Below are 26064 nucleotides of genomic sequence, written 5' to 3'. Positions count from 1 at the left end.
TATAGATAGTATTGAATTCCAGTTTTTCCACTTCTCAGCTATGTGATGATATCTGTCTTAATTTCTTTAGAAAAAGGAAATGATACTACATATCCACTCCAGAGGGTAATTTTACATTCTTGTTTTATTTTTTAATATTTTTATTACTTATTGATGAAAATTGTTTTATTTTATTTATTTATTTGTATGTGGTGCTGAGATTTGAATCTAGTGCCTTACATATGCCAGGCAAGTGCACTACCGTCATGAGCCACAATCCCAGCCATGCATCCTTGTTTTTGTGAACAAACCTCAAGGTAATCACTGTCTAAGTAAATCACCGTCCTTTATGACCATGAATACTTCTTATGTTGGTCTTTTTAAAGATGTTGGGAAATCTGGGCATGGAGTGGCATCTGTGAACTTGCCCTTGGAGTGCCCCAGTGCTGCAGTCTGGCTGGGCACAATTCAGGAGCCACTTGTCAAAAGAAATGAACTGTATTTTTAGAACACACACACCGCACCACACAGCTCTTTAGGAAGACCCTCAGACCCAACTGCCACCACCGGCTTCCCATAAGCCTCTCAACCTCCCCTACACCTCCTGCTCTTGAGGCAGATTGGCTGGGTCGTGTGGGCAGAGCCAAAAAAAGTCCCCCAATGAGCAGCTCCGTGGTCTGAAAGGGCGGGGAAACAACCCAATGAGCATCACCGCAGAGGAGCCAATCAGTTGGCAGCTAGAAGTTTGCTGGGGCCGCAGTGAGCCAATAATCAGCTGGCAGCTGGTGCTGGCAGCTGGAAGTTTGCTGGGGCCCTTTTGACTGTGGCTCTCAACACCCCAGGTCATGTGACTTCAGGGATCTTGATGAACATGTACAAGCTGATGCAGCTACTTGGGAGAAGGGTGATAAGAGATTGCCAGGAACTGTTTCATTGCAGCTTTAGAGAATTCTCAGCAAGTGTACCTAATTGAGTGAAGAGAGGCCAAGGGAAGGGACTCTATGCAGAGAAACATCCTGTATGGGATCAGACAAAGAGAGACCAGGGGGAGCAGCACTGATGCCAGCTAATCCCACAACCCCTAGGCTTGGTGGGAAGTCTGTTCTCAGCGGGATCAACTTGGTTCAGGAAGGTTACACTTAGAAGTAGTTGAGGCTTTTGGTGAGAGAGTTTCCTCTGAGTTGAGCTGTGTTGGAAATGGTTGCAGGAGTGACTATGAGTCTGTCTTTTTGGCTTTCAGTGATGACTTCTAGGTGGGTTTTGTAGTCAGAAATCTGTGTGCTCTGTTTTATGGAGGAATGATCTGGGTACGAATACTGGGAATGAGTGTTCTATTAAGGTAAGATGATATTTCAGACCTTGAGAAGGGCCTTTTCTGCAGGGCCTAACTCCAGGGTTAAGTGCTAGGGTGCTGGTCTTTTTTTTTTGGTGCTGAGTGAGCTTCTCTCATGGCTTTGCCTTCTGGTGCCTGCTGTAAGCTTTGTTAGGAGGTTGTGTTAAGTACCTTGTTTGGGATTTGGGGAATCTGTTCCCTGCTAAATACTATTGTTCTCTTTGCAATGAGAGATCTGTTCCAGAGTAAACAGATCTGTTTCAGAGTAGGAGATCTTCCTGGGTAGGTGAATTTCCTTTAAAAGTGCTAATTTAAGTCCTTGACTCTTTTAGAAAAACGGCAGGCAAACTGTGAGCAGAAAATCTTGCATTTTGATGGCTTCCCAGTATTCTTGGCATAAAACATCTGTATGCAGCTGAGTATTGTAGTCACAACATAGTCTATTCAACCATATTCCTGCTGTGAATATTCTCTTTGGAATCATATGAAATTAGATACCCATTTAAAGTTGTCTTAACAGCTTTGCTTTATAACACGAATATAAGTATATAGAACCTGTTAATATTAATTATTTTGCATTATGAAATAACTAGCTATGTTTTATATAGAAATACTCACAAATCTTCCCCAGGCTCTGTTTTATATGTTTCTTTGCTTTCTTTCTTTTTTTTTTTTTGGTTCTCAAAGAGCTATTCCTAGATAAAGTCATTATTTAAAACCATTAATTTTTGTGTTTTAAGAATTCAGCAGTATTGTGGACACATTATTATGTGAGAAGATGCTCTGAAAAGGCACATTGATCATATTAATGATATATTTTCCTAGACATAATAGCCACATATTGTTTTCTAATATGAGTGCATTTATTGATATCTTCTGTTTGGCCATGTTTTGGGGAGTTCGGTATATTTCAAAGTCATTTAATGAAAAAATGTACTGATAATCTGTGAACAGGAAATTCCATGTAAATATTGTATCAGAAAATGCATACTAAACTGCTTTTCCATTTTATATGGAGTAATGATAGAGTTTAGTTAAATTTACAGGTTTATACTTGGCTTTAAAGTTACGAGAAGGATAAGACTGTGGAATTAAAAATGTGGGAGTTACTTTTGTTAATCTAACCCATTTACATATATAACTGGGATTACAAAAGTATATGATGGAGAGTCTGGAAGGATTTCACTTATGCCTGGCTATAGGAACCACAAGTTTCAGACTAGAATATAATTTGAATAATCACAGTCAGAATATACCCATATACTCTTATCAAGGCATGCACATATCCCTGGGCCATGGGACACATGTGAGCCTACCCCCACAACACCTGCCATGTATCTTGCCAGAGCATGCTCAGCAGCTATCATAGAAGCAGCTGCTTCTTTCTCTTTTTTTCTCTTCCTCCTACTGCTGCTGCTACTGTGATCTCCTACACCTCCTGTCTTCCTTCCTCCCTCAGTTCCTGCTTCTCCTCCTATCCCCAGCTCCTCCTTTCAGGCAACAAAGGGTAGAGTGCCAGACAGCAGCTCTCCATCTTGGGCCATGAAGAGACTGGAACAGCCCAGCATTTCAGCCCATCTGAGCTTATTTTGAATCTCAGTTTAATTTTTCAACTTGTCAGATAACCTGCCAATGTTGAATCATCCTCAGACATGAACTTTACTACAAGTTTATACCTGGAATTGAGGAACTGTAGAGAACAGTATCAACAAGTTTTGTTTCTCATAAGGTTAAATAATATGTTGCTTGATTATGAAGTGATATAGTAAATAGGGTTCAGTGGCATCTCTCAACATGGTGCTGATATTGGGACCAGGAGAAGTCACCCACTATCAATATCTGGATATTTGCCCAACGTAGGGCTCTTAAGAGAAAGAAATTCACAAAGTAGTCCCTTGTTTAAAAGAAGTAGTGAGAACTATCCCAATAGATGTTTAGACATACAAATAATATGAAAAAGCAAGAGAAAAACCCACCAAACACCCCATAATGCCTCAACAACTGAATCCATCAACAGCACAGTGGAGGAAATGTCAGAGGAAGAATTTGGAAAATTCATAGTTAAAGTGTTCTATGAGATAGAAGAAGATGTAAGAGTAAAGTCAAAGAGAAAATACAGGAAGTGAAAGATCAATAAAGAGAGATTCTGGAAAAAAACCAAACAGAAATTCAGGGAATGAGTCAATAAACCAAATTTAAAAACTTAATAAAAAGCACCACCAATAGTTCAGACCACTTTGAAGACAGATATTCAGGCCTCAAAGACAAAGTATATGAAAATAATGTTGACCATAAAGAAAAGATGTTAAGAGACCACAACGAGAATATTCAAGAAATCTGGAGTAACACCAAGAGGCCAAAATTAAGAATCATTAGGGTAGATAAAGTCTCTGAAATACAAGCTAAAAAGGATGAACAATCTTTTCAAGGAAATAATATCAGAAAAATTTTTAAACCTTAAGAATGAGATGGCAATTCAAATACAAGACGCATTTAGGACTCCAAATATATAAAATTACAATAGATCCACTCTAAGACACATTATAATGAAAATGCCTTACATAGAGAATACAGGTAGAATTTCTAAAGTTGCAAAAGAAAAATGACTGGTTACATTTAGATATAAACCAATCCAGATTTCGACTTTTTTTTTTTTTTTTTTTCTCAGCCCAGACCTTAAAAGCCAGGAGGGCTTGGAGTAATATATACCAAACTCAGAAAGAAAATGGGTGCATATGAAGAAAACTGTGACCATCAAAATTATACTTCAGAATAAAAGGTGAAATAAAAATCTTACATGATAAACAGAAGCTAAAATATTCATAACTAGAAAGGCTTTACTACAAAATATAGTGAAATATTTCATGAAGAATAAAGAAAAATAAAAATGAAAAACAGCACAGTAGGGAAATACCCTAGAAGAACAGTTAATTAAAATAGAATCAAGTCCAATTTGAACATTAGAAATAAATCAAGATGGCAGAAAATCAAAATCATCTCTCTATAACAACACGGAATGTTAATGGTCTACAGTATTCAATCAAAAGAGATAGGTTGGCAGACTGAATTAAAAAACAGGACCCAACAATATCCTGTCTGTAAGAGATCTACCTCACAAGTAAAGACATCCACAATTGAAGGTGAAAGTACCATGCAAGTAATACTTATAAACAAGCAGGGTAGCTATTCTCATATCAGAAAATGTGGACTTCAAGCCAAGAGTAATCAGAAAAGACAAAGAAGGCCATTATATATTGCTTAAGGGAGTCATACAACAAGATATAATGATTGTAAATATTTAGGCTCCACACACTTATACATACATAAAACAAACCTTTTTCAATATTAAGAATCAAACAGATCATAATAGAATAATTATGGGTGACATTAACACACCTGTCTCCCCAGTAGACAGATCATTCAGACATAAATTAAGTAGAATTAATTAATTAGAGTCTACAAAACTAAAAAATATGATTAATAATATGGGCCTAACAGATATCTACAGAATATTTCATCCATTGATGACTGAATTCACATTCTTCTCAGCAGCACATGGACATTTTGTAAAATAGACCATATTTTAGGGTACAAAGCAAATATAAGCAAATAAAAAATTCTTATGAGAATAATGATAAATATATCAAAATCTCTGGAACAATATGAAGGCTGTTCAACGAGGAAAGTTTATTCCATTGAGTTCATACTTCAAAAGAATGGAAAGATATCAAATAAATAATCTATCATTACAGCTCAAGGTCCTAAAACAAGAATGAACCAACATCAAAATCAGTGGAAGACAGGAGATACCTGAGATCAGATCCAAAACCAATGAAATTGAGAATAAAAAAATATAAAAGGGCTGGGGTTGTGGCTCAGCAGTAGAGTGCTCATCTAGCATGTGCAAGGCCCTGGGTTCAATCGCAACACCACACAAAAAGAAATAAATAAAATAAAGGTAGTGTGTGCAACTGCAACTAAAAAGTAAATATTAAAAAAAATAGAAGATAAACAAAACTGTTTTGTGAGAGTATAAACAAGATTGATAAACTCTTAACCAAACTAGTCAAAAGAGAGAAAACACTCAAATTAACAAAATTAGAGATGAAGAAACGAAATATCACCACTTATACTACTATAATCCAAAGGATCATCAGAAACTATATTGAAAATAATACTCCAATAAACTAGAAAACCTTGAAGTTATTGACAGATTCCTAGAGATATATGACCTACCCAACTGAACCAAGTAATGACATTGAAGCAGCTAGAAAGAGCCTTGCAACAATGAAAATCCCAGGGCTGGATGGAGTCTTAGCCGAGTCCTACCAGACGTTTAAGGAGAGCTATTGCCAATTCTCAAATTATTCCATGAAATAGAAAAGGAGAGAATTCTGCCAAACTCATTCCACAAAGCCAGTATCACCCTGATATCAAAAGCAGACAAAGGAAGGGAAGGGAAGCTTCAAGGAAGAGAAACTTCAGAGCAATAACCTTGAGGAACAGATGCAAAAATTCTCAACAAAATAAGCAAAAATATATTAAAAAGATAGTGCACCATGATCAAGTGGGGTTCATTCTAGGAATGCATGTTGGTTCAACATGTGGAAATAAAAAAATGTAATTCAGCACATAAAAAGCATCAAGGTCAAGAATCACATAATTATCTCAATAGATGCAGAAAAAGCATTTGAGAAACTACAGTACCCAGTCATGTTAAAATACTAGAAAAGCTAGGGATAGAAGGAAGTTAACTCGGCATTGTAAAGGCTATATATGATAAACCCAAGGCCAACATTATACTGAATGGCGAAAAACTGAAATAATTTCCTATAAAAACAGAAACAAAACAAGGATGCCTGCTTTTACCAATCCTCTTCAATATAGTCCTTGAAACTCTAGCCAGAGCAAGCAAAGGAAATTAAAGGGGTACAAAGAGGAAAAGAAGAGCTCAAATGATCTCTGTTTGCTGTTGACATTATTATATATTTACCTAGTAGGTATTTTTTTTTGTGCTGGGGGTTGAACCCAGGGCCTTGTGCATGAGAGGCAAGCACTCTACCATTTGAGTTATATCCCCAGCAATGATTATATATTTAGAAGACACAAAAACTTCACCAGAAAACTTTTCAAAATCATAAATGAATTCAACAAAGCAATAGGATACAAGATCAACATTCATAAATTAATAACATTCTAATAATGAATCTGCTGAAACCAATAATCTATGAAACCAATAATAAATCTGCTGAAAAAGAAATCAAGAAAACTATTCATTCACAATAGTCTCAAAAAGAAAAATATTTGGGGATCAATCTAACTAAAGAGGTGAAGGACCTCTACAATGAAGACTATAGAACTAAAGAAAGGCATTGATGAAGACCTTAGAAGATGGAAAGACCTCCCATGTTGTTGGATAGGCAGAATTAATATTGTCATAATGGCCATACTCCCCAAAGTTCTAATCAGATTCAACACATCCCCATCAAAATTTCAATGATTGTTTTTTTCACAGAACTAGAAAAGGCAGTTCTGAAATTCATTTGGAACGATGAGAGACCCAGTCAATAGCTAAAACATTTCTTAGCAATGAGAGTGAAGTGGGGTTATCACACTACTGGATCTCAAATTACAATACAGAGCTATAGTCACAAAAACAACATGATACTGCAACCAAAACAGGCATAGAGACAGATGGAATAGAGTCAAAGGCACAGAGACAAACCTGTATAAATAGTTATCTGATACTTGACAAAGATGCCAAAAACATACATTGGAGAAGAGCGTCCTAAACAAATGGTCCTGGGAAAACTGAAAATCCATATGAAGTAGGATGAAATTTAACCTCTGTCTCTCACATTGCACAAAACTAGATTAGATTAGAAACTGCACTTACTAGAAGAAAATGTGGGCCACATACTCCAACAATGTCAGCTCCGGAAATGACTCCCTTAACTCTCAATTCGCAAGTAGTAAAAAAAAAAAAAAAAACAACAAATGGGATGGCATCAAATTAATAAGCTTCTTCACATCAAAGGAATCAAGAGCATGAAGAGAGGGCCTTTAGAGTGGGTGATAATCTTTGGCACCTGCTCCCCAGATCATATACAGAGTATACAAAGTACTCAAAAAACTTAACACCAAAACCAAAAACAAACAGTCTTGATGCTGTGGCTCAGCAGTAGCGCACATGCCTGGCATATGTGAGGCACTGGGTTCGATGCTCAGCATCGCATATAAATAAATAAAGGTCTATAAACAACTACACACACACACATATATATACACACACACAAACAAAAAAACTCAATAATTGGCAAAAAAAACTAAACAGATACTTCCCCAAATAAGGAATAAAATAGTTAACAAATATGTATGAAAAAATATTAAACTTTGCTAGCTATTAGGGAAATGCAAATCAAAACTATATTGTGATTTCATCTCCATCCAGAATAGCAATTATCAAGAATATAAATAATAATAAATTCTGGCAAGGATGTGGGGGAAAGAGTACACTCATATATTGTTGATGGGCCTATAAACTGGTGCAATCACTCTGGTGTATTACTCAGCCATAAAGAAGAATGAAATTATGGCATTTGCCAGTAAATGGATGGAACTGGAGGCTATCATGTAGATGATATAAACCAGTCACCCAACAGTCAGAGGTTGAACATTTTGTCTCATATGCCAAAACTAATAATACAAAATAAGGAGAGGATTAAAAAGTGAGAGAGAAAGGAAATAAAAAGGCAGAGGGAATTTCATCAAAAATAGAGGAAAGATCAGTAGAGTAGATGAAAGGGATTAAGGTGAAGAGGGAAGGGATGGAAAAAGAACATTGGAATGGATCTGACTGAACTTCTGTATGTGCATGCATGAATAGAGCACAGTGAACCCCACATCAAGTATATCCACAAGACACTAATTTTAAAAAAGCATAAATAAATTACAAAAAAAATCAGTATACTAAAGGCAGGGGAACAGTTCAAAGGAGGGAGAAATGGGAGGGAGAAGTGCTAGGGACTGAATTAGAGCAAATTATATCCCATGCTTTTGTTGAGATTTTAAAATGTATTCTAATGTTATACATGATTAAAACTAATTTTTTATTTTTTATTTTTTATTTATTTATTTATTTATTTTTCCTGCCTCTGGATTTATTTGTACAAATAGCACAGGAGGACACCAGTTCCCATAGATAGAGGCTCAGGGGTCACACTAGTCCTTCTGTCCTCATACCCAGAGGATTTTTTTATGGAGCCTTTGCAGGGACCTGGGCACCCTTGGGGGCCTGGGCACCCTTGGGAACAGGAGCTGGAGCTGCAGCTGGAGCCGGAGCCGATGCGGGAGCTGGAGTTGCAGCCTGGGTCTTGGCTTGGGCTTTGGCCTTTGGCCGGCTGAGCCTGCGTTCCCTGGCCATGTGGGCACGAGCACGCTTTGCGTGCTTGGGATGGGCTAGCAAGGCGAGGCGATCAAGCTTGAGGCTGGCACCCTTTGGCATCTTGGGCTTAACTTCCTTAGGCTTTGCAAGGGCCTTGGTAGCCTCGGCACGTGCACTCATGACCTTGGCATTGTTTGCCTGCATTTTTTTCAGGCCCTTCTTATTGTGCTTCTTGGCAAAACGCATATTTCTCAGGAACTTGGGGTCCACCCCCTTAAGAGATTCATATCTTTGTGATCGGGGTTTCTTGATGCCATTTTTGTGCCATTTTCGGGACTGGTTGTGTGTGGTGTGGTTCTTAGACTTGGCCATGTCTGCACCGCGAGACGCCGCTCCCGGAGCGGTTGGGACCGGAAGAGCAAAACTAATTTTTTAAAAAGTATATAATAGCGTCCCTTCCCAGTGCTTCCCTAACAGAATGCACCTCATCTTCTGTGCCCCTGATGAGGTGTATTTGGCCAAGGTCATATGAGTTTTTCAAAGCTTAGATATACACCTATAGTCTCTTCTTTATATTAATTCAAGAGAATAACCTTGCTAGAATCACTTTATCCAGGCTAGTTATTATTTAAAGTGTGACTTGGAGTATCATCTGATATTTTTGGTTAATTACTGATAGTTGGAAGATCATTTTGTTGATAAATGATGTAGCATTCTGAGTAACTTTTTAAAAGCCAGCAATTTTGAAGAAGGTGAAAGGGACTGAGGAGTCAATTTATATTAGGAGATAGTAGCTTGGATTTTGTTCTCTCCTTGACTTAAGAATATTTTCTGGCTCTTTGGATATTGTTTTCCTTATCTGGAATCTGACAATTCAAACCACCCCGTGTTTGGGGCCTTATGTGAGCAGTTGCCTTCCTGAGATGGCTAAAATGCCCATTTTTAAGTAGGAAGGTGACAATAGAAGGAATCTGAGGAAGAAACAGAACAACTTAAAGCTAGTCCAAATTAGGCTCAATAGTTATTCTCTTGTGCACTTGTGATTAACCTATTTATATTTCTCACCTACTTCATAACGTAATTATGTCACAAAGGTAGAAGGAAAATGACACCTTCTTTGACATTCCATAGGATATTGCCTTTCTATTCTGTCAATCTTTATTTTTTTTTTGCGTGTATGAAACATAATGTTTATACATTTTGAGTTATATGTTTTTTAACCTTTAGAAATCTTTTTGTCTGGAAGGAAGCATGTCTTGCATAAATTGTATTCATACATACTTTATGTCATATGATCATCTCAGTATCTAGTAGATGTTTTTAAATTTAATTGTAATTGCTTTGATTATAAATATTCAAATTTAAGTGAAAAAACATATAAACATATCTAGAAGTATTAAAAACATTTTATTTCCTTTGAAAACTTAAATCACAGTTGTGATTTTTCTTGGCATAAAATATATTAAACACTGCTTATATTTGCTTATGTTTTAATTGGATGAGAGTTAACTGTCATTTGTGTAGCTACTTTTAAAATTATACCTTAAATTTAGTTGATAACTACAAGCCATCAAAGTCTGAGATTATCATTAAAAAGTTATTAGGTGCTGTATAGTAACTGTATACACACACATACACACAAACACACACAAACATACACACACACTACAGAATCTTTTTTAAGTGTTGTAATTTATCCTAGTTAACATATAAAACAGAAATATATATTTTCATTATACTTAATGTATAAATTTAAGTTTGAAATTTAGGGGATAATATAATTTTGACATTTTTAAAGGTTAGCAATTAATTTAATCCTGAAGAATTAGGAGAAAAAAAATATTCCCAGTGGCTCTTCTCTTCTGTTTAGGAAGTCATTCTGATGCTTTTAGGTTTGAATTGTGGACTTTATTCCCCTGTGCAAATACATAATTAATTAGTATATTTTAAGATAGAAGTTTTAAAACTTTTTGGTCTCAGGACCAAAAAACTAATGAAGACTCTAAAGACACTTTTATTATTTTGTGCAATTTATTGATATCAATATTTATTGCATTATAAATTATGACAAAAAATTTAAGAACATTTATTATTTTATTTGCATAATAACTTTTTTGGAGGTGCATACTGGGGATGATTGAACTGAAGGGCACTTGACCACTGAGCTGCATCCCCAACCCTATTTTGTATTTTTAGAGACAAGGTCTTACTGAGTTGCTTAGCACTTTGCTTTTGCTGAGGCTAGCTTTGAACTTGCGATCCTCAGCCTCCTGAGCCACGATAACTTATTTCTTAACTTAATATGTTTATTTGAAAAATGACAGTATTTTCTGATACAAAATATTTAATAATAAGTGTGGCATTGCTTTGCATTTTTACAAATGTCTTTAATGTCCGACTTAATAAAGGCATTTGAATTGCTTTATCTGCTGCATTCATTCAGTTGCAGTGCTTTGTGCTGCTTGAAGTATAAAGAAAATTCAGGCAGGTTTGCGTGACAATGGTGGGATAGAGAGGACCTAGGGGATCTCCTGAAAGTGCCATAGAGACCCTCAGACTACACTTTTAAGAATCCATGTTTAAGCTGGGTGCTGTGGCAAATGCCTGTTAATCCCAGCTACTTTGGAAGCTGAAGCAGGAGGATCTGAGGTTCGAGGCCAGACTGTGAAATTTTGTGAGACCCTATCTGAAAATACAGAACAAAAGGAGTTGTGAGTGCAGCTTAGTGGTATAGCACCCTGGGGTTCATTTCCCAGTCCTGGAGGAAGAAGCTGTTTTAAGATGTTGCTGTATGAATTTAAAGATGCTATTTCCCCCTTCCTTCAAATATTAGAAGTTGGGTGAATGTGATGACAATGAGAAGTTATTGAAACTTTTGCATTAATGTTTGCTATTGTTATTGGTTCTGTGGATTAAATATAATAGCTTTGGTACTATATTCTCAGGGAGATTTAGGTTAGTATAGCCTTTAAATGGGTGTGGGAGCTCTAGACCAGGGCTACTTGGGTTGAAAAACCACTCCTACACTGATGACTTTGTAACCTTGGGCAAGATCCTTAATCTCTTGTCAGTTTCAATTTGTTCTTCTCTAATATGGGAATAGCAATCATCCTCATTTCCTAGTATTTGAAGATCTGGCATGTAATGAGCATGGAGCAAGTGAACTCTTATTATTGTTATATTTGGTTTCCATGTGCAGTTTAGTGTGAATGCCGATATATCTTTGTCCTGTTTCACATCATTCTTTACAGTTTGCTGTAATACATGAGCTTGACTGTACTTTACCTGACCATCAGCTTCATAGTTCTGCAGCTCAGAGGCGGTCTGAGAAGACAAAGGGGTATGGAGGTGTGTTGACGCATCTGTGAGGTCTGGGTTGTGGGGTAGGCATTGAGGACCAGGGTCTCCTTTTATATACTCATACCTGGGATTCCATATAAAACTGTTAGAAGAGATGCTTCCACAGTTAAACAATGGCTGATATCCACTTGCTATTAACTGCCAGTGTACTAGTTGTAAAAACAGATTGACTGTTTTTGCTATTTTTTTCTCTATTTTTGTTTTCACTAGGGATAAAATGTCTGTGTGTACCATTTAATTTTGTCCCTGGTACTTGTTCTAGGCCATCATCTCTAAGATTTCATAGAAAACATCTTCCTCATTTTCACAGGGATCAGGAAAAGTGCTGTATTGTAGGTGACTTCATTATGCAATCCAAGTAATGGATTGCGACTTTTCCCATGTTCAGGAAAGCAAGTACACACATCTAACCTTCCCTACCCTTCCAGTTGTTGAGAATTAATGTGAGTGGAAGCAGGTGGGAACTCCTGCACTGGGGTGGACCACTTTACCTTAGCAATTGTAACAATGATTTCTAATAAAATTGCATTGATTTCCCCATATTTTATATTGCTTTTATTTCTCCATTCCTTTTCAATACCATCTACAGAAAGTGGTTAGAAATACTAGTTTATTACTTACTGTAAAGGTTACAGGCTGCAAGGGAGGGGTAGTGGTTTAATGGAAAAAGTGTGCATTTTAATGTTAGAGATTCTTGGGTTCAGAGACTGTAAATATCATTTGTTGGTGTGATTTGAGCCAAGATAATTTCTCTGAGGCTCCCTTAATAAGTGGCTGTAATGGTACTGCACAGGGATATTGTAGAATTCTTTCTGTTATTGAATGTAGTAGCCGTACTCCAAGAAACCACATGTCTGGCATGGGGTGTGGGGGAGGAACAGTTTTCCAACAGAAGGGAATGCTGTAAAGGAAGGTAGAGTAGGGTACTGAGAAGGCAAAATAGATGGTGCTATATGAGATTACCTAATGCAGGACTTGGAAACCTGTTCACACTATCTCCTCTGCTTAGGCTCTTTGGTTGCTCAGAGCAGAGACCTAGTAGAGGTAGGCTAAGGTGAAAGGTGATATATGGGAAGGCTTCTGAAGGGTGTTCATGGAATCCATGTACAGGATTGTAACCAGTCTAAGGAGGAGCAAAACCCTGATGGGAACCCTGCTGAGGGTTCTGCTGGGATCTATCCTTATCTATTGTCTTCATTCTCCTTTCTCACTGGAGTCTGTTTTTCTCCATTTCCACATAATGAATGTAGCCACTGCCAACAATTCCCAGTCTATGTGTTATCATCCACCTACCCAGAGAAGGATCAATCTGATTTGCCTTAGTTCTGGTTACACCTTTTCCAGTAGGGGATCTGATTTGTTTAGCTTGAATCTGGACACTACTTGCCCCCATCGGCATTGCCAGGGGCTACAGTCCTACATATGCAGGGCAGCTTTTCATGTAGATGTATGGATGGTAGGGCATGGAGGAGATTGGGCAATTCTTGAAAAAGAGATGTTTGGAGGAGTGTCTGGTGGACTCTTGTTATTATTTATACTGGAAAGCAAACTGAATAAGCATGAGAGTATCTATTTGAGTCTTGGCTCTACTGCTTTGAGTTGCAATGGCCCTGAGCAGAAGCATAGGGAAGATAAGGTGTGTGTACTTGCTTTCCAGGAGGGTACGCATTTCAGTGCCTAGTTGTGTCACGTGCTTATTAACACACTGAAATCCACAGTGAAGGATCAGTGGGAGTTGTTGCTATTGCTGCTGCTGCTGTTTCTATGATTATTTGTATTTCCATAATCATCTTTGTTACCCACTATATTTATCCAGGATCATTCTTGAGGGGATCACACCAAGTAACTTATGTGAAAGCAATTTAATCATACATGTATACCCCTTAAGGTATTGTGACTTAACCATCATCTCTAATGCCATTCTCTTCATTCTTCTTACCCAAGTGCTGATCTTGCTGTTTAAGTCTTTCTAAGATTAAAGTGGTAAATCTCCTTTCTTTTTTCTAATCAGTTGATATTTTATTTGTATTGATGAAATACAGTTGAGTACATCAAGGAGTTACAGTACAGATGCATCCTAGAAATGATTCTCCACTGATGTAAGAAATAACCATAAATTCTGGTAATACTGATGATTCTAGATATTAAACATATTTCCATTAACCCAAAGACTGTGGTGTCTGTGTGTGTATATATATATATATATATATATATAGAGAGAGAGAGAGAGAGAGAGAGAGATAGATATAGATATAGATATAGATATATAGAACATATTTTCATTAAACCAAAGTGTGTGTGTCTGTGCACATGTGTGCGCGTGTGTGTTCTGTTAATATTTATTATTTCTCTGCAGTAAAGGACTCCCAGGCACTGTCCTCTTATCTGTTTCTTGTGTACAAAAAGGACAGCCTGTGCATGTGAAGTGTCAAGTTTGCTGAGTGTATACTTTCTAAACTTATACAACACTGAAACTTTCTAAAGCTGTGCCAGGTCATATTTTACAAGGTCATGAATTTAATTTGAAGAACACTGGAATTTGAGATATGAAAATGGAGTAACTGACATGGTGAGAAAGTGGTCACTCCCTTATCTGTGAAGTCTTGGACTTTTGATACACTTTCTTCTTTTTGGGTGACTCTTCCTTTGATACTGTTATAAAACTTTGTGGAGTTTTGGAGAAGTCTGCTGAAGCATGGTAACATTAATCATTTTGTTCCTTCTTAGAGGACACTTTTCACCAGGCTGTGGGATAAAGTGCAGGAAGCTCTGGAGGTGAGTTGGCCCAGTGTTCTAGACTTGAGCTTGGTGTCAGCTAGTTCCATGACCTTGTCTCAATTGTTTGGGTTTCAGATTCTTTTTCTGTAAAATAAGAAAGTCAGATTGACTTGCATATGTATTTTAAAAAACATTTCCATCAAACACTAGCTCATTTAATAGATACTCTTGGTAAAGTGCAAATTAGACTGGGAATTGATTTAAAAAGCACATGTGAGACCTAGAAGAGGTCATAAAGATCATTTTCTTGGTAGTCTAACCCATTGATTTTACAAATGAGGTCATTAACTTCCAGAGTAGTGAACCTGTGTAATTGATAGGGAGGTTGTTTTCTTGAACTTGAATGGAGGTAAAAAGGTAGGTGAGACTGTTAAAGAGGATAGACACCCTGTTTTCCTGGCTCTGTTTTCATCTGTCGATGGCTAGATTGAGGAAATGTTTTTAGTGGCTACCGTTTTGTGCCTTCACATGGAACTGAAAGAGAATAGTGAAATAATGAGATTATTTTCTGAACTTTGAAGCAGTAAATGAAATCAGCCTGGAGATAGAGCCTATAATGGATGGATGCATGAGTAATTCCATTTTGATTGTTGTATCACAATTTATGCATTTTACATAATCCGCAATGCTTAGGCAACTGATTTATCCATCAAATGACCAGAAAATCTACCATCAAATGACCAGAAAATCTACTCTCTGCCCTTTATGCATGTAGTTTGACTTTCCTCTCATGATTTGTTTTTTCAAAAGTTCTGACTGTGGTAATTGGGACTCGGTAGTTGAAGAGAATTTTCACAATTGCTTATGTGTATGTAGCATTTTGATAAGGGCAATTTAAATTCAGGCAATCAGCATTTGGAGGACTTCTGCATCCCATTAAGAATAAGAGCAGTTTCTTTTCCTCTGGAATCCTCACTACCTTGAATTAGAATAGACCATTGGCTGGAGGTGATGTGGAGGCTGGTTTAAAAGAAAATATACTGCAATTAAATGAACTTCAGAAATAAAAGAAGGTTCTAGTTATCTTATTGTTGAGGATTTTTTGTTTTACACATTTCTAAATTTTCTCTTATGAAATTCCACCTAGTGAATACTTAGGAATGTAATGTCCCAAGGTTTGATGAAAAAGTAACCAAAAAAAATACAGTAGTTTCAAAGACTCCAGACAATTATTGCCTTTTCTTTTTAAGATAAGTGATGTTTCTTAAGTATATTTTTAAGGATAAAATAATAAACTGAAGCAAGGTTTCAAGTAGGAACAGGTTAATAAGATACCAGTGCTTTGGATTAGATAGAGAAAAGTGAAATATCTTTATGTTAATCCAGAAAATCAGAAAAAAATCTGTTTAAGAAGGATGATGTATACGTGAATATTTATTTTGTAATACTTGGTAGGTTTGAAAGAATGCTGGTCTACACAGCATGTTGTTGATTGCCCCGTGGAGTATGAACATTACCTTGTACCAGGTCCTGGTACGCTAACTGTGTAAACACAGAGAATACTGCAGAACTATTTTGGACTTAAAAATGTACATGCACAGAAAGTCCAGGTGACTCATAGGCTTTTATTTGTAACTAGAAAGAGATCTTGGCACAGGACGAGGTGAAAAGAATGGCAGTTGAAGTTGTTTTTGAGGGCTGTGATGCAGTGACAGAGGATAGAGCTCTAGAGGTCTCAAGTCTGCTACTCAGGTGACCTTTGTGGTCTCAGAAATGGAATGGCTAACCTTCTTGGGGATGAATCACACACAGAAAGTGTGTTCTTCATAACTTGATTGAGAAAAGTAATTCAAATGCAGACAGATGGGGGTGCTAAAATTTATCTTTTACCTTACATACTTATTTATAAATCATATAAGTGAATGGATTTTTAATATTATAGGAGGTGGATGCACATAAAATTGATGGAATTTAAAAGCTTATTGAATAAATTCCGGTCTATGTACTTGCATGTATCAAATGACAGATCTTTATTGCCTTACAGTGAATAGAGTTAATTTATTAAAACTTTTAAGAAACCTGCTTAGTGTGTTCTTGAGAGCACTCGTTTTAAAAAATCTCTCACTCATATTTTTCTACCTTTTATTTTATCACATCTGCTTAACTATAGTCCATAGAATTCTTGCCTCATCACTCATATCAAAATTCAATAGTAGGAATTCTTATTGAAAATAATGAATAGAATATATATGTGATTAGAAGCAAATGCATATGCATAGATTCTTTGCTTTATTCATGGTCTTTTGAAAGCTGCGGTTGTAGAGGTATCTCCTGAAAAGTCAGTTTGATTCATTTGTATCATACTATGAGTTAAATGAATGGCAGTGAGCTAGTGTATTTTCCTTCATAGTTTTTCATGTTTGTGTTTAATAGACAAAATATGTGCATAGCTTATGACACAGAATGTGCTTTTTTAAAAAAATACTGCAATAAAATGCACTTATTTTTGGAAAATTGTAATTTACATATGTTTAGTTCAGTTTATTGAAAAGCTAAGATTTTGTTTATTTTAGAAGGTCATGAGAGGTATTTGACTTAAAATTAAAAAATTATGTAAACTGTATTATATCTAAATATTTTTTTTACCATACGATTTATTTTTATTTTTTTTAGTCATACATGACAGCAGAATGTATTTTGACATAGAATACATACATGGAATATACATACATCAATCATAATGTCTATTATATTCTGCTGCCCTTCCTATCCCCCTACTCCTCCCCTCCTCTCCCATCCTTTCTCTCTATCCAATCTAATGTGACACACTCTTTTTTTCTTTTTCTCATCACAACATCATACATGTATTCTATATAACAATGAGGTTCTCCTTCCATCTTCCATTCAACTCCCCTTCTTTCTCTTTTTCCCTCACACCTCTCTTCCCTATTTAGTGGTAGTCTTCTTCTCATGCTCTTCCTCCCTATCCCATTTTGAGTCATTCTTTAGGAATATGTGATGGACAAATTTAGGAGAAAATGGAACCTAAGGAAGACAATATTTTTTAATATTTACAGTCCCTGAAAGAAATCTGTTTTCAGTCTTCTCCAGTTTTGATGCTACTATTGTCTCCTTTTTCTTCTCATTCTCAGCATATGGGAAAGATGGTGAGCACATTGAAAAATCATATTGGCTATGGCTTAGCTTCCCTAACCATTTCCTGGCAAACATGAGGTCATTGTCTGGTCTTTAGGAGACTGGTTGCAAGGTTTGCTGGCCTCGCTTTATACAAAGCAGGACTCATAATGTGGGAAATACCCTAGATGTTAGGGAGCTACAAATGACAAATGGACATAATAGATTTCATATTAATCTAATCAAAGATTTCTTTATTCTTCCAGATCAGCAGGCAGGGATTGTGAGAGAAGTTTTCTTAGCTCTTGTGAGAATATTTACCTTCTTTTCTAAAATATTAGGCTTTCAAATTTGGAATGGATGATAATAAAGACTTAAAAATTGGTGACAGTCTACTGTGGAAAGGACTGTTTTCAGTGAATGCCTTAATTAACAAATCTAAACTGAGCCCCCCCCCCAAAGATTTGACTCATAAAGATGAGCAGATTTGGTTTGAATAAGATGAGAGAATTTCTGTGAGTTGGAATGATCATGGTATGTTGGAATCATCTGTTATAAACTTTAAGCGCTCTGCTCTGATGATCCAAATTTTTGAGTTTTGAGGAAGAATGTTGAAAGTGACCATGTTTTGAGTAACTATTAGGAGTGGAAAAGGAGAGAAGTAGAAAATCACAAGCAGGAGTGCATGGACTTATAGTCCTAACAATTACTATAATGACTAAAAAAATAGATAATAAACCTTTAAAAATAATTTTAAAATTATGGTAGAATATACTTGGCAAAATTTCCTGTTTCAGATATTTTGAAGTGTGTAATTCAGTGGCATTAAGTATATTTACATTGTTGTCAGCAATTAACATAATCTATCTCCAGAGCTTTCTAATCACCCCAAACTGAAACTCTATAATCATTAACCAAAACTAGTCATGCTTTCTTTTCCTTTGTTATCAGGGATTAAACCCAGGAGCATTTAACCAGTCAGCCACATCCCCAATTCTTTCTTATTTTGAGATAGGTTCTCTCTAAGTTGCTTTAGTTAAGAACCTTGCTAAGTTGCTGAGGCTGGCCTCAAATTTGTGATCATCCAGCCTCAGCCTGCCAAGTTCCTGGGATTATAGGTGTGCACCACCCAGAATGCTGTAGGCTACTATAATATTTTTTGTCTCTATAAACTTGACAATTCTAGATACTTCATATAAGTGGAATTGTGTAATTTTTATTCTTTGTATATAGCTTATTTTTCTTAGCATAATGTTTTCAAGGTTTATTCTTGTTGTAGCATGTACTACAATGAATGTTTAGATTACATTTTGTTTATTCATTCATCCATAAAAGAAAATTTGGATGATATCTACATTTTGACTATTGTCAATAATGTTGTTATGAACATTGATATCCAAATTTCTTTTGGTATCTCTGCTTTAAATTCTTTTCAGTATATGCTTAGCAATGGAATTATAGGATCATAAACTAAATTATGCATTCTGCTTTCATGTATTTTAAAAATAAAACCAATAAAAAATTAAATGCAACTTATAGCTAACTTATGGAAAATACTCACAAACTGTATTAGACATCTTTGCAATTTTTCTGCAATTGTTCTATAACTTATTACAAAATAACAAAGTTAAAGGAAAAAAAATTAAAGAACCACATTGTTTTCTGTTGTGACTGGACCTAGCAATGTACAGGGTATTGATTTCTCCAAATCCTTGCCAACACTTACTATTTTCTATTTTTTAAGATAGTGGCCATCTTACAAGGTATGAAGTATTATTTCATTGTGGTTTTGATTTCTTTTTCCTAATTATAAGTGCACTTTGAGCATCTTTTCATATGGTTTTATTTTATTTTTTAATTCGTTTAATGTTTTTTATTTTTTTATTTGTTTTAATCAATTATACATGACTTGTTAATATTTTGGCACATTATGCACAAATGGAGCACAACTTCTCCTTCCTCTGGCTGAACATGGTGCAGAGTCACACCTGTAGTGTAATCATACATGTGTATGACTAATATTGTCAGTCTCATTCACTGTCCTTTCTTCCATTTGCATACCTTCCTTCATTCCCCTTTGCACAATACAAAGTTCCTTCTTTCTTCCCTACCCACCTCTGCCCCACCATAAGCTTTTTTGACCATTGGTCATCTTCTTTGAAGAAATGTCTATTTAAGTCCTTTGTCCATTTTTAGGTTGAATTGCTTGTTTGCTGTTGAATTTTATAAGCTCTTGATATATTATAGATATTAATAATTTATGAGATACATTATTTGCAGATATTTTCTATTACATGGTTTGCCTTTCCATTCTCTTGTTAGTATTCTTTGATGCATAAGTATTTTTAATTTTGATGAAATTTAATTTGTGTATTTCTTTTGTTGTTTGTTTTTGGTAATGTGGCATTGCCAATTCAAGTCAAACAGGTCTTCAGGTGTGTTTTCTCTTAAGAGTTTTATTGTTATAGCTGTTGTGTTTAGGTCTTTGATCCATTTTGAACTAATTTTTGTATGTGACATAAGAAGGTAAGGGAACCACCTCATTTTTTTGCATGTTGGTATCCAGTTTTCTCATGCCATTTGTTGAATCAATAAACTTTTAAAATAACCTTTTATTAAACTAAATATATACACAAAAGTACATATAATAATATAGCTCAATGAATTTTTACAAAATGAACGTATGTGGAAAACTAGCACTCAGAGGATGTGGGAGAAAAGGCACACTCCTAACACTACTGGTGGGGCTGCAAATTGGTGCAGCCAATCTGGAAAGCAGTTTGGAGATTCCTTGGAAAATTGGGAATGGAACCACCACTTGACCCAGTTATCCCACTCCTCAGTCTATACCCAAAGGAATTAAAAACAGCATTCTACAGGGACACAGCCACATCAATGTTTATAGCAGCATAATTCACAATAGCTAAATTGTGGAACCAACTTAGATGCCCTTCAGTAGATGAAAATGTGGCATATATACACAATGGAATAGTACTCAGCAACAAAAGAGAATAGAATCATGGCAATTGCAGGAAAATGGATGGAGTTGGAGAATAAAATGCTAACTGAATTTAGCCAATCCCCCAAAACCCAAATGCCAAATGTTTTTTTCTGATATAAAGAGGCTGATTCACAGTCAGATTGGGAAGGGGATCATGGGAGGCTTAGACAAACTAGATAGGGCAAAGAGGAGGGAGAGGAAGGGAGAAGGAATGGGGGTAGAAAAGATGGTGGAATGAGATGGACATCATGACCCTCAGTACATCTATGAAGACATGAATGGAGTGGATGTACATTGTGTACAACCAGAGATATGAAAAGTTGTGCTCCCCTGTGCACAATCATATATAACAATAACAATAAAAAGTATATATGTAAAAAAGAAACAGGATATTATCAGGACAAAAGTTACCCCCTTTTGCTCTTGTACTCACTTCTTCCAGTGTCTCATCTCACTATGAGTGATTATCCTCCCTAGATTGATTTTGTGTGTTCTTGAGTTTATATTACTAAAATAGAACAGTAGGTAATATTTCCTTTCTGTTTTTTTTATGCTTAGCATAGTGTTTGTGAAATCATTTGTGTAGCAGTTAAAAAAATTCTGTATAGCATTTTATTTTATAAATATATTGCACTTTATTCATTATCCTATAAATGGACTTTTTGATTGTTACTATTTTGAGATATTAGGAACAGTTCAGCTATAGATATTCTTGTATATGTCTTTTATGTCTTTGGGTGAATATGTTAATTTTGTTGGGTATTAATTAGGAATAGGTGTGTGTGTGTGTGTGTGTGTGTGTGTGTGGTGGAGGAAAGCAGCTCAGAACATCACCACCAAGAGGCAGAGAACTAGCGAGCTGCACTAAACAGAACAGAATATAAACCCTAAAGGAAAGTCCCCATTGACTTACTTCTTCCAGTCACACCTACCTGCCTGCAGTTACCACTCAGTTAATCCCTATCACTAGATTAACACACCAGTTAGGTTAAGGCTTTCATAACCCATTTCACCTCTAAACTTTCTTGCATCTTGCATCATCTCACATGTGAAATTGGAGGATGCCTCACATCTAAACCCCAACAGCTTTGTTATTTTACCTTTGACATTTGGATCCATAGTACATCTGAATTTCCTGATATCAATGTTCTTTCTATACCACAGCCACCTAAGTACTATTGTACTGACCTAAGTACTAAGTACTGACCTAAGTACTATTCGTTCAAGACCATCTTTCCCCATTGTACATACACTTACATTTCCTTATTTAAAACTGTGTCACTTGTCCTAAGTTAGGTAACTTTTCTGAATTACTAATCTGTTCTAGCGGTGTCCATGTGTCTTTTGTTAGTGTCATGATGCATCATTATTGTAGCTTTGTAATATCTTTAAATATAGTAATGTAAACCATCTAGATTTATTCTATTTCTGGTCTATTTCATTTCAATGTAAATTTTAGGATTAGTTTACCATTTTCATAAAAAATTACTCCAACATATTAGTTTTTTATTAGGTTGTATTGAATCTGTAGATCACCTTAGAGACAATTTTCATCTTACAGTATTTAATTTTCCAATCCATATATATGGTATATTTATTTACTTGTGTACTATAAATCTTTTTCAAGTATGTTCTAAGAAACTTTAAATTATCATTTTAATTGTACCTATTTATGTGTTTTAGTGTGATAATAAATACAAATGATGTATAATCAATTATCAGCATAAGCCAGCATTTCTATCTCCTCAAACATTTTTGATTAACACATAATAATTGTACATATTTAAGGTATACAGCTGTATACTTTATGTATACAATGTGCACTGACCAAATCACAGTAATTAACATTTCCATGTCCTTAGCATTACTTTCGGTTTGGACCTTTGAGCTTCTCTTTTCTAGTTATTTATAAAATATATAATAGCTTATTGTGAACTGTATGCACTCTACTGTGCTGTGGAGTAGAACTTATTACTTCTATACATCAGTAATGCATTATAGTTTGCAGAGTAAAGATCTCATTTATCTTTTATTAGATTTATTATTTTATCTTTAATATTAATTAATGGTCTTGCAAATGGCATTTCTTAAATTTTATTTTGTGTTTGATGATTTAAAAACAATTACTTTTTATATTGAGCTTGTGTCTAGCAATTTTGGTAAATTCTCTTATTTCTAATTGTTGATTTTCTTAGGTGTTTTTGTGTGTTTGGAATCATGTTACTTGCAGATAATGAGAGTTTTCTTCCTCTGTTCTTTATGCTTGTATTTATTTTTCTCACATAATTACACTAATCAGTGCGTCTTTTATAATATGGATAGTAATGGTAGTGTGTATCCTTATCTTTTTATCTATATTGTGAGAAAAGCTTCCCCAAACTCACTATTATATAATATTTACTGAAGATCAGTTATAAAAACTTTTTGTCAGAATGAGGCAGTTCCCTTCTATTTCTAGTTTGATAAGTTTTTTTTAAAATCACGATTGGTGTTAAATTATGTCATTTTTTATCTGTTAAAGTAGTTACAATTTACGTCTTTCTATTAATTAAATTTTAGAACACTTTGAGAGTATGATCACACACACATACACACACACACACACACACACAGACATAGTACATCTCGATGAGATTGGGGATTAAGGATACATCCATGAAAACACTATCATCATCAAGGCCATAAACATATGCTTTATCTCTCAAAGTTTACTCCTATGTTTGCTTGTTTTTGTGGTAAGAACACTTAAGATCTGCCCTTTTAACAAATTTGAATATATAATATTGTATATATACTGTATTATATATAGTATATCTTATATACTTTATTATACATAGTATATATTATATACTTTAATATTTATGTACTATATTATATATACTATGTTATTATAGTATATATTATGTTGTATGTATATATGCTATATATTAATGTATTCTATACTATATAGTATAGTATTTAACATATTATTGTGTTACTTTAATATTACTATTAAATACTCAATATATATTAATTACAATAAGAAAAGGCTTATTTAAGCTTACACTTTTAAGGGTTTCAATCCATGATTGATTGGTCTTATTGCTTTTAAACCTCTGGTAGGGCAGCGCATCTTGGCAGGGAGTGTATGGTGGAACAAAGATGCTCACCTAGGGGTGACTGGGAAGTGATAGAGAAAGAGGAAAGGGCTGAGGTTCCAATACCCTCTTCCCAGTAGACCCCACCTCCTAAAGGTTCCACCGTCTCCTAATTTTACCATTTTGGGGGACTCAGCCTTTAACGTATTGGCTTCTGGGGGATATTACAAATTATGACTAGTATTCTTAGATGTAGGTTCATTGCATAATGGAAGCTTCATACCCTTTATCTACATGTCCCTATATCTCTCTTCTCCCAGCTTGTGGCAATCATCATTTTACTCTCTCTGCTTCTATAAATTTAAATATTTTATTAGATTCCATATATAAATGAGATCATTTAAATCTGTCTTTCTGTGTATGGCCCACTTTGCATATACCATTCATATCAGTCCATGTTGTTGTAGATAGCAAATTTTCTGTTCTTTTTTAAGGCTGAAAAATATTCTATTACAGGTGTATATAATAATTTGTTTATCCATTCATCTGTTGATGGATGTTTAGATTGTTTAATATCATATTATGAATAATGCATCAGTGAATAGGAGAGTGTTGATATCTCTTCAAATTCTTGTATTAGTTCCTCTGGACTTACAACCACGTGAGATATTTGTGGGTCACATGTTAATCTTATTTTTAATATTTTGAGGAACCTCCATACTGTTTTCCACAGTAGTTTTACCAGTTTATGTTCCCAATAACAGTATTCAGGGTTCTCTTTTTGGGACATCCTCATTAACACTTATATATTATTTTTGACATAATGACAAACCTAACAGGTGCTAGGTGAATCTAATTGTGGTTTTGATTTGCATTTCCATAATAATTACTGATGTGAAGATGATATACATTTGATCAGTAAATATATGAAAAAATGTTCATCATTGCTAGCAATTAGAGAAATGCAAATCAAAACCACTCTAAGATTTCAGCTCACTTCAGTCAGAATGGCAGCTATTATAAAGACAAACAACAATAAGTGTTGGCGAGGATGTGGGGAAAAAGGCACACTCATACAGTGCTGGTGGGACTGCAAATTGTTGCAGCCGATACGGAAAGCAGTGTGGAGATTTCTTGGAAATTGGAATGGAACCACCCTTTGACCCAGCTATCCCTCTCCTTGGTCTATACCCAAAGTATTTAAAAACAGCATACTACAGGGACAAAGCCACAACAATGTTTATAGCAGCACAATTCACAATAGCTAAACTGTGGTACCAACCTAGATGCCCTTCAATAGACAAATGGATAAAAAAAATGTGGCATATATACACAATGGAATATTTTTCAGCAATAAAAGAGCATAAAATCATGGCATTTGCAGGTAAATGGATGGAGTTAGAGAAGATAATGCTAAATGAAGTTGGCTAATCCCCGAAAAACTAAATGTCAAATATTTTCTTTGATATAAGGAGGCTGATTCATAGTGAGGTAGGGAGGGGGGAGCATGGGAGGAATAGACAAACTCTAGATAGGGCAGAGGGGTTGGAGGGGAAAGGAGGAGGCATGAGGTTATAAATGATGGTGGAATGTGATGATCATTATTATCCAAAGTACATGCATGAAGACTCGAATTGATGTGAATATACTATGTATACAACCAGAGATATGAAAAATTGTGCTCTACATGTGTAATAAGAATTACAATGCATTCTGCTGTCATATAAAAATTTTAAAAAAAGAAAAAAATAATTATTGATGCGCACCTTTTCATATATTTTTTAGCGTTTGTATATCTTCTTTGGACAATTGTCTATTAAGGTCCTTTGTTTATTTTTAAATCTGGTTATTTGTAGTTAAAAATTATCCTATTTGTATGAATTTATTACCTATTTTGGATATTATCCCCCCTTGCATAGACTGTCTCTTCCATGTTGATTGTTTCATGTATGGAAGCTTTTTAGTTTGGTATGTTTTCACTTACTTATTTTTGCTTTTGTTGTTTGTGCTCTTGGTATCATACTAAAAAATGCAATAGTTCACTGGATTAGAGAGGTGGAGAAAGGGATGGAGGATG

The 26064-nt window shown here is 35.3% G+C and overlaps 1 protein-coding gene and 1 long non-coding RNA gene across 4 annotated transcripts in view; one reads left to right on the top strand and one right to left on the bottom strand.

Moving 5' to 3' along the window:
* Window positions 1–26064, top strand: part of LOC144368985 (uncharacterized) — a 143199-nt gene that overhangs the window by 35391 nt on the left and 81744 nt on the right. The gene's annotated exons all lie outside the window — the stretch shown is intronic.
* LOC144368984 (large ribosomal subunit protein eL29-like) lies at window positions 8447–9119 on the bottom strand. The gene has a single exon (XM_078027994.1). The coding sequence runs from the start codon at window positions 9066–9068 to the stop codon at window positions 8568–8570; it is 501 nt and encodes a 166-aa protein (XP_077884120.1). The 5' UTR covers window positions 9069–9119; the 3' UTR covers window positions 8447–8567.

The sequence above is a fragment of the Ictidomys tridecemlineatus genome, chromosome 12 (genome assembly GCF_052094955.1).
Source record: "Ictidomys tridecemlineatus isolate mIctTri1 chromosome 12, mIctTri1.hap1, whole genome shotgun sequence".
NCBI lineage: Eukaryota > Metazoa > Chordata > Mammalia > Rodentia > Sciuridae > Ictidomys > Ictidomys tridecemlineatus.
The sequence above is the reverse complement of the archived record's forward strand: the minus strand, read 5'-3'. Positions and strand labels throughout refer to the sequence as shown.

What these genes read in the sequence shown, in the direction of transcription:
- LOC144368984 (XM_078027994.1), bottom strand. Translation starts at nt 9,068, where the DNA reads ATGGCCAAGTCTAAGAACCACACCACACACAACCAGTCCCGAAAATGG.